This window comes from Plasmodium sp. gorilla clade G2 (assembly GCF_900097015.1).
Source record: "Plasmodium sp. gorilla clade G2 genome assembly, contig: PADLG01_00_33, whole genome shotgun sequence".
NCBI classification, from domain to species: domain Eukaryota; phylum Apicomplexa; class Aconoidasida; order Haemosporida; family Plasmodiidae; genus Plasmodium; species Plasmodium adleri (nom. inval.).
In genome coordinates this window covers 1,639-12,500 of record NW_021628882.1, presented here as the reverse complement: position 1 = coordinate 12,500, position 10,862 = coordinate 1,639, and the positions used below count along the sequence as shown (strand labels likewise).

The 10,862-nt window shown below is 18.7% G+C and overlaps 2 protein-coding genes across 2 annotated transcripts in view; both read right to left on the bottom strand.

Annotated features, from left to right (window-relative positions):
• The window catches only part of PADL01_0024000 (DnaJ protein, putative), a gene marked incomplete at both ends in the record, with an annotated part of 3,142 nt that extends 1,788 nt beyond the window's left edge, over positions 1-1,354 (bottom strand). The window contains 2 exons of the mRNA XM_028680475.1: positions 1-978; positions 1,160-1,354. The exon at positions 1-978 is cut by the window's left edge and continues 1,788 nt beyond it. Coding sequence (XP_028541253.1) covers positions 1-978; positions 1,160-1,354 — 1,173 coding nt within the window. The remainder of the gene's footprint in view (positions 979-1,159) is intronic.
• A 2,919-nt stretch (positions 1,355-4,273) lies between these two features.
• PADL01_0023900 (liver stage antigen 3) lies at positions 4,274-8,716 on the bottom strand (the record flags this gene model as incomplete). Its single annotated transcript, XM_028680474.1, has 2 exons — positions 4,274-8,359; positions 8,519-8,716. The coding sequence occupies 2 exons, from the start codon at positions 8,714-8,716 to the stop codon at positions 4,274-4,276; spliced, it is 4,284 nt and encodes a 1,427-aa protein (XP_028541252.1).
• Positions 8,717-10,862: the final 2,146 nt, after the last annotated feature.

Below are 10,862 nucleotides of genomic sequence, written 5' to 3'. Positions count from 1 at the left end.
ATTATTATTATAATTTATATTTTCTTCTGCAGTTTCATAGGATGAATCGGATGTGTCTTCGTCAATATAAGGTGCATTTATAAGACTTTCTTCATAATTGAAGCTCACAGAATTCTCAAAATTTACAAACGAATTAACTAATTTCTGATTATGAATACAAGATGAGGTATTAAAATGTGAATTTTTACAACTATTCTTATATTCATTATTATTTAAACCATTATTCAAGTTGAATCCTTTTTTCATATTAATTATATCTAAATCAGAATGAATAATTTCTTTACAAGCCTTTTCTACATAATTAGATAAAGCTTTCCAACCTATTCTACATAAACGGGTTAATCTTCTATATTCCTCTAAATTTAAATTTTTTTGTCTAAACCATTCATAAAACATTTTATTTAATTTTTCCTCAAGATCCTTAGAACCTTTATATATAAGATCACTACAATTATTCCATTTTTGTTTTGAAAAATATTCATCTGGACATTTGCTTTGCATTTTTAACTTATCATTATATTTATATAATCGATCTTTTAACAAATAATATTTTTCCTTTTCATTCTCCATAAATTCTAACCATAAATTTTCCATAGTCTTAATAATATCTTCTTCATTTTTTCCTATACTATAAATTTTTCTATCTAAAATATCATCTTTTTTATTATTATTATTATTACATACAGCATAGTTTTTTACATACGTTATTGGTTCATAATCATCAGACAATTTATATTTTTTTAAATCATTAATCAGTTTTTCATTAAACTTAAAAATATAATTCACATTATTATCACATATATCTTCTGATACAGTTAATTTCTTTTCATTTGGTAATGAAAATACTTTATTTGTTAATACAGGTACTTTAATATTATCGTTCGAATTTTTTGATTTAACATTTTCACATAATGATCTTGAATATATACTATCGAACGGTGCGATACAAGGTAATATTAAGTCATATATGCAAACATTCTATATTAAAAAAAAAAAAATAAAATAAATAATATGAAATCAAATGAAAAATGTTAATAAAATATATATCATAAATAAAAAAAAACACTTATATATATATATATATATATATATATATAATAATAATAAATTAAAAATAGATTTTTTTTTTGTTCTTTTTTTTTTTTTTTTTTTCACTTACAAATACAGATATGGTTAAAAATACCCATAATACTGTTATCAAAATAAAGGGTAGACATAAGATCAATTTTAAAAAATATCCAAACTTATTATTCAAATTATATATTTTATGTAAGGTATATTTGTTTTGAATTTCATCATCATTATTTAAAATATATTTGGGTAAAAAGTATTTAAATTTCTTACAACATTTCATATTTCATTATTATTATTATTATTATTATTAGTAGTAGTAGTAGTAGTTGTTGTAGTAGTAGTTGTAGTAGTAGTAGTGGTAGTGTAAATGATTTATTAAAATATAACAAAAAATTATAAATAATAAAATATATATTAGAAAAAATAATAAAACGTAAAAAAAAGAATTAAATACCCTATACTTCAAAATCTCATTTGTTTTATTAAGGGGAATATATATATTTTTTTTATAAACATACACATATATATAATATATTAACTATATTCCATTATGTAAGAAAATAATTAATATATAAATTAATACATACATAAAAAATATAATTTACTAAATATTCTGGTATCAATTAATTATTGAATACATTCATCATTTTACTATAAAGAAAATATATATAAATTTTAATTAATAAAAATGAATTCATTTATACAAAAAAAATAAAAAAAAATATAATGTTATTTAACACAAAAAAAAAAAAAAAAATTAGACAAATATTATATATATCAAAATTATTACATATATATATAACATAAAAATACACATATTATCTAATATATAACAACATAAACTTTTTCTTTTTGTCTGTTTTTATAAATCATTAAATCTTATATTTTAATTCTTAATTCCATCTACATTTTTTATTTTCATTATACAATATTTTATTTTATAAAATAAATAATAATATAAAATAAAAATAAATAACAATATATCATAAAATATTTTTAAGAATTTTAAAAATATCTTAATATATTTGAATGAACCTTAAAAAAATATGTTGACGGTAACAAAATTGTGGTCTCATAAAATAATATTTTATATATATATATAATATATATAAAATAATATTACATGAATTATATGATATATTTTTTCAAGTTTCTATAAAATATTATAAAAATGTATTTTATTCAAAAATATTAAACATTTTTATAATATAAAAAAAAAAAAAAAAAAAAAAAAAAAATACTTATACAAATTATAAATTTTTACATCCCATATAATTATTAATATTATTATATATATATATTTTTAATTATTTATATAAATTAAATTAATCTTATATATATATATGTATATATATATTATATATATAATAATATTTCCTGATTATAGTTTCAATTATAAAAAAAAAATAATAATAAAGAATATATATAAATATATATTATATAATATTTATTTATAATATAATATATGCTCTTTATATATTATGTATATGATATTATTATTCTTTTAAAATAATCTCACAAGTTGATTCTATAAATTTTTATATGTTTATTTATATTTCTAAATGTTTTGCTATATTTATGAATAGTGGACTTTATATATATTATAATATATTTTATATATGTTATAATATATAAATAATATATATTTTTTTTTTTTCTTTTAATATATAATAAATAAAAATATATTTATAAGTAATTTTCTTTTTTGTTAAAATATGACCATGATTAAAATTGTTAAAAAGAAGTACATTTTTTTTTCTTTCAAGAATACTTCATTTTAAAGTTAAAAAAAAAGAAAATAATAAAAAAGAAATTTTATAATTCCATTATATATATATATATATATATATAATATTTTCATATTCATTATATATATTTTTTTAAAAAATATATGTTTTCCGTACAGCGTTAATATTTCTGATATCTTTTTATTATATATGGAATTTTTTTTTTTTTTTTTTGTAATTTTTTTTTCAAATATATTTATATATTATATAAAGGCAAATAAATATTTATAATTATATAAATGTTCTTACTTTTATAATATTATTATACTTAAAACGAAAAACATAATATAAAAATATTTTTATTTCATCATAATCCAGTGAGCACATAGAGTAACACTACGCTTCAACTACATTTTTTAATTACATATTATTTAAAAAAAAAATAATATTATAAAAGAATTAGAATATATTATAATTATTATATGAACATCATTTTGAATAATTAATTATATAAAAAATTATATATTAATTATAATATGTATATAATAAATTAATTCGTCTTAAAATATATTCAACATGTGAAGTAATATGAGTTTCTTAATTTTAAATATTATTATAACGACACCAAACAATTTAATATAAATATTTTTAATATTCATAGGATAGTCTATATTTATATATATATATATATATATATATATATGTCATATTTTTTTTTCACATTTACATTAAATTTAATATATATATATATAATATTTATATTATAACACACATATAATATAATTTAGAAAAAATTTATCGATCATATTGAAATATTCTTTACTGTTTTTTTTTAATATTTATAATAAATCATTTTATTTATGTTCTTTAATATTCTCATGTAATTTATTTATTATATACATATTTAATTTTTAAATCTTAAAAAAATAACTCTTTAAGTTATTCTCTAAATATAAGTTTTTTTAAATTTTTTCTTTTTTTTATGAAAGATATTTTATATAATATATCATATTAAAAATTAAAAATTAAATATCGTTTATATGAAAAAAAAAAAAAAAAAAAAAAAAAAGCTTATTTACATAACAAGCAAATAAGCTAATTTTTTATCTTTTAATATATATACAATATATATATATATATATATATATATAATATAAACTTTAATAAAACACAAATAATTAATATTACATGTATTATATAAATAATATACAGTTTCGTATAGAAATCTATATATTAATTAAAAAACATAAACTCATTAAAAAATATTTATAATTTAAATTAAAATGTTCAAAATAAAATTATATGCAGAAATATAAATAATAATAAATATATATTATAAATTTTAAAAATTTGTAAACACATACATATATATATATATATATATATATATTTACATAATATGTATATTTTTTTATTTTTTATTGACTATTTTTATTTTGTTCCCTCCAATCATTTCACTCTATTGAAACTTTTTATTTTGATTTTTGGGTTTTTCTTCTTTTTGATACCTTATTTTTTTTATCAACTTTAGTTGTTTTTTCAGCTTTATTTGTTACAGGTACAATAACGGTTTTATCAGATTTGTTTGATACTTCTCCTTCATTATCAGTTTTTCCTTTACTAAATTTTTCTTTCATTTGTTGTAAATAATGTTTTAAATTCTTAAAGATATCAAATACGAATGAATAAAATGGTCTCTGTTTATTTTTATTTATGGTTTTATCAACTTTTGACAATAAGTAAGTTGAATAAGCGATTGTTACACATGATGAAAATACAGATAATGTAAAGAACCCAACTACATAAGATGCAAATGCAGCAATTGCAGATATGAACGGTGCGGTAAATACTTTATATTTTTTTATGAAGTTTTTAGCTTTACTAAAAAAATCTTGATTTTGTTGTAACACATTAGAAACATCACTTTTTGGTTCTAAAGCTTTAGATACTTCTTTATCTATTTCTTTATCAATTTTATGAACATATTTCATTACTTCATCCGCATGTTTTTTAAAACCACTAACACTTTTTTCTACTTTTTTTTCTAACTTTTTCTTTTTCTTTTTAACTTGTTCAATGTGTTTCTCTTTTTCGACTACTACATCTTTATCTTCATCTTTATCTTCATCTTTATCTTCATCTTTATCTTCATCTTTATCTTCATCTTTTTCTTCATCTATATCTTCATCTTTTTCTTCATCTATATCTTCATCTTTTTCTTCATCTAAATCTTCAACTTCTAGAGCTTCATCTTCTGGTTCCTCATCTTTAATATCAAATCTTACTTTCTTTTTTGTTATTTTTTTCGCAGGTTCTTTAACCTTTGGTTCTTCTATAACTTCTTCTCTTAATAATACTTCTTCTAATTTAGGTCTTTGAGCTCTTTTTCTTGCTTTCATTTGTTCTTCACCCGTGGTCAATGCACTAGTTAAAACATCTTTTAAGGATTCAACTCTTCCTCCAAGTTTTGCTGTTACATCTTCTAAACTTTCTTTATCCATATCTCCTAATCCCATATCTTCCTTTAAGATGTCTAATATACTTCCTTTTAAATCATCTACTTCTTCTAAATCACCTTTTTCCAAACCTTCTATATGAACATCACCACTTATTATATCTTCTATCTCTTCTTTAATTTCTTGTACTTCTTCTAATTTTTTTTCTTCTTCAACTTCTAATGAAGATACTTCTTTTAATATATCTGATTCAAGATCTTTTATTTCTACAGCTTCTTCTTCAAACTTTTTAAAATGATCTTTTTCTAATTCTTTTTTCTCTTCTAAAATATCTGCTTCAATCGTTTTTAATTCTTTAAAATCTTCTATAATTTCACTTTCAAGTTCTTTGATTTCTTTTACTTCTTTTAATATATCTTCTTCAAGATCTTTTAACTCAGATACTTTTTCGATTTTGTCTTCTTCTACATCTTTTAATTCTACAACCTCATCTAATGTGGTTGTTACATCATGTTCCTCTTCAATAACTTTTTCTAATGTATCATCTTTTGCATCTACTATTTCTTTAGTATCTTCTGATAAAGCTTTTTCTAATTCTTTCAATTTTTCCATATCTTTTAATAAATCTGCTTCTACTTCATTTAACTCTTCAGTTTCTTCAACAATTTTGCTTGTAATTTTATTTATTTCAACAGCATCTTTCATTAACTCCTCTTCAATGTTTTTTAATTCTATAACTTTTTCAACACTTTCTTCTTTAACCTGTTCTTGAACTTCTTCAATAACTGGTAAAACATCTTTTTCTTTATCTTGAATAGATTCAATTTCTTCTTTAACGTCTGAGGATATTTCTATGGATTCTTCTACTGCATCTATCATCTTGTCTGTTAAATCTTCTTTTTTTTCATCTAATACATCAACAATATGTTCTTGCACTTCTTCAATAATACTAGCAGTTTCTTTTTCTACCTCTTTTTGAAGGGGTTCTTCTTTAATTTCTTCTACAGTAATTACATTACTTTCACTTTTAAACACATCTTCCAAATTAAAAAACATTTCTTTCAATGTTTCTCCCTCATTTAATATTCCTAAAAATTGATCTTTCATAGCAGGAACATCAACATCCATATATATATTTTGTTCTACAGGTGGAGTTGCAATTTCATTAACACTTTCAGTACTTGAAATATTTTCGAATTTATTTAATAAATCATCTTTCATAATTTCTATATTATCTAAGATGGTGCTAACCATATCTTCATTTAAATCAACCTTTTCTTCTGAATGAATTACTATACTCGTTTCTATACTTTGAAACATAGTGGTTAGTATATTTTCTTGAATTCCTTTTACATTATCTAACATTTCAGTTAAAAATGTTTCATCCATTCCTTTAATTTCTAAACTATCTCCGCTAATTTCTGTTGTTTCCTCTATTTTATCTAATACAGTAGTAAATACAGTTTCGTTTAATTTCTCTAAATTCTCTACAATATTTTCATTACTTGCTATTGCATTTTCTTCTATATTTTCAACTATTTCCGTAATTGTACTTGAGCTTTCTTCTGTTGTTTGTTCCACAGTTTCTAATAACGTAGAAGCTACTTCTTCTTTTATTTCTTCAATTACATCTATTACTTCTTTCTTTTCCTCTTCACTTTGAGTACTTTCTAAAGCGGCACTTAATACATTTTCGTGGACTTCTTCTAATTTTTCCTCTATTTTATCAGTAGAAATAGTGCTTTCTTGTATCTTCTCTAATATGTTACTAAAAGTAGTTGAATCATCAGTTGTAGTTTCTTCTACCTTATCTAGTATTGTGGAAACTACATTTTCTTTTACTTCTTCTATATCATTTAATATACTGTCCTTTGCTTCTTCATTTTCCATAACACCTAACAAATTGCTTAAAATGTGATCTGATAAATTTGATGTAATATCTTCAACTACTGTTTCTTCAACTTTTTCAGCTACAGTTTCTTCAACTTTTTCAGCTACAGTTTCTGCAACTTTTTCAGCTACAGTTTCTACAACTTTTTCAGCTACAGTTTCTTCAATTTTTTCAGCTACAGTTTCTTCAACACTTTCAGCTACTGTTTCTACAATATCTTCAGCTACTGTTTCTACAATATCTTCAGCTACAGTTTCTTCAATTTTTTCAGCTACAGTTTCTTCAACACTTTCAGCTACTGTTTCTACAATATCTTCAGCTACTGTTTCTTCAACACTTTCAGCTACTGTTTCTTCAACACTTTCAGCTACTGTTTCTTCAATATCTTCAGCTACTGTTTCTACAATATCTTCAGCTACTGTTTCTTCAACTTTTTCAGCTACTATTTCTTCAATTTTTTCTGCTACTGTTTCTTCAACTTTTTCAGCTACTGTTTCTTCAACACTTTCAGCTACAGCTTCTTCAACACTTTCAGCTACAGTTTCTTCAACACTTTCAGCTACAGTTTCTTCAACACTTTCAGCTACAGCTTCTTCAACACTTTCAGCTACAGCTTCTTCAACACTTTCAGTTACAGCTTCTTCAACATTTTCTATTACACTTTCTTCAACACTTTCTGCTACTTTTTCTACAACATCTTCAGCGACTTTTTCTTCTACACTTTCTATTACACTTTCAGCAACGCTCTGTTGTTGTTCTTGTTGGATACTTTTTACTAAATTATTAAAAATATCGTCATTAACTTGACTTTCCTCTAAATTTTTTTCTTCTACTTCTCCATTAACATCTGCACTATTTAATAAGGCATTAAAAATATCATCACTGATTTGTTCATTTTCTGACACACTTTCTTGTTGTTCTGAATTGTGTTCAATATTATTGAATAAACTGTCAACAATATTTTCTTTTGATTCTTCTATATTACTTAATAAAATATTTTCTTTTATATGTTCTGCTTCTTCTAAATTACTATTATCATCTACACTTTCATTTAATGTATTTCCTTCTTCTAATAAGTCAAGAATTTTTTCCTTTACTTCTTCACTAGCTAGTTCACCATTTACCTGAGGTTCTCCTAAACTTCTGTTAAATACTGTATTCAATTTCTTATAAACATATGTATCTTTTTTCCAAGTTTTGTTTATATCACACTAAAAAGAAAAAAAAAATAAAATAATAATAAATTAATAAATTAATAAATTAATAAATATATATAAGAAATTATAAATAAATATATATATATATATACATTATATTATTATTATTATTTTTTATTTTTTAAATATTTATTATTTAATTTTTTATCTTACGTTATTAGCATATTGTAGAGCCCATATTAAAATGGTACATGTCAAAATTTTGATCAAAAAAAAGTACTTATTTATTTTTTCTCTCATATGACATTTTTTTATCGGATTCATATTTGTTCTATTAAATATGGTAGTTTTTTGTTCATTATTATTTTCATTATATGTTTTATTATTTGATTTATAATTACTATTTGTCATTTTCTAACTTTTTATAATATTTATAAATATAAAATTTAAAGAAAAAAAAAAAAAAAAAAAAAACAATAAAAATAAAAATAATTAAATAACAAGACAAATTGTAAAATAATAATATCTTCGGAATATAAATGTTAAAAAATTAAAATAAAAAATTATTTATTTTAACACATTTAATTAACATTTATTTGTTCAGAATAATTCTTTAATATTCTTTAAAAATGTAATAACAAAAAGGAGTAAAAAAACATCATTTAAATATATACATATATAAATATACATATATATATATATAAATATATATATATTAATACTACTAAATATATATACGGTTATATAATATCATACCATCACATATATTATTTCTCTATATATAATTCTTATTTATATAAAACTACACCATTTTCGTTAGGTGAATATATTTTATATATATTTGTTATTTTCAAAAAAAAAAAAAAAAATATATAAATATAGTGATAATACAACTTCAATAAAAATGAAGTTAGTAGTAAATATTATACACTTTTTTCTTTTTTTTTTTTTTATATATCCAATTATTAAAATGAAAAAAAAAAAAAAAAAAACTCTAAAAAAATATATATTACAAAAATATATATAAGGACATATACATTCAATGTTTAAAAAAAAAAAAAAAAAATTAAAACTATAAATAATAAAAAGGTTATTTGTTCTATAATAAAAAAAATATATCATAAAAAGATTTCTAACTATATATATATAATATATATATTTCGTTTTTTATATAAGAATATTATAAATAAACATATATATATATATAATATTATATTTCTATATTATTCTTTTTTGTTCACAATTAGAACCATTTATTTATAATTTTTTTTTTTTTTTTTTTCAAGGTACTTATAAATATATATTTTATATATACAATAAAATATTACATAAAAATTATGTTACAAAAAAAATATATAACTATTTATTATTATATTTTTTATTATTTATAAATTAATTATTTACATGTATATAAATATATATAAATATATAATATAATAATTAATTATATGTATAATATATTTATATATAGATGTTATTATAATAATATTATTTTGTATATTTTTATATTTGTAATAATAAATATATAATAAAATATTATATTATATATAAAATCTCTTCTCTATAACCAAAATAAAAAAAATAAAAAGAAAAGAAAAAAACTAAAAAAAGAGAACCAACTACCTATATTTTTATTATATATGTTAAATAATAAAATATTATTTTATTTATAAAAGTATAACTTTATTTTCTTTATAAAATAACGAGAAATATATATTTTGCTCATTAAAATAATACAAATAAAAATATAACATATATTTATAATATATTTATATATGTATTAATAATAGATACTAAAACAAATTTTAGATAAATATGGAGATAAAAGCGATTTTATATATACAAATATATATTTACATATATATATAATATATAAATATATTTATTATATAAAATGTTATTTATAAAATTTTAATTAAAAAAAAAAATAGTTGAATGCTTTTTTTAATTTATTATTTCGCATTATTTATATATTATATATGCATAAAATTTACTAAGAAATTATTACATTTTATTATATTCTATATATTTAATATCAACTATTCATATTTTTGTATGAAAAAAAAAAAAGGATTTTACAACAAAAAAATATAAAATCGTATTTAAATAAAGGAAGGAAAGCGTATTATATATAATATATATATAAATTATATATATATATATAGCTTTTTTTTTTTTTTTTTTTATTCGGTTATAAAAAACTAAATACATTTTTAAGACTCTTATAATATATTTATAAAATAAATAATATATTTATAAAATAAATAATATATTTATAATATTGTTTTTATATAAAGAATTTAAAAAAAAATTTTGCTTTCAAAGTATTTATAAATATATTATTTTTATTTTTATATATTATATATATATTTTTTTTATTATTATTACATGCAAAGTTTTTTTTTTTTTTTTGGGGGGCTTTTTTTCTTTTTTTCATTTTATACCTTTTGAAATTAATATTATAATATATATTTATAATATATATTAAATATTATTTTTGAATAAAAATTAATTAAGAATTTAATTCAATTATTTTAATAGTAAAATATGATAAAAA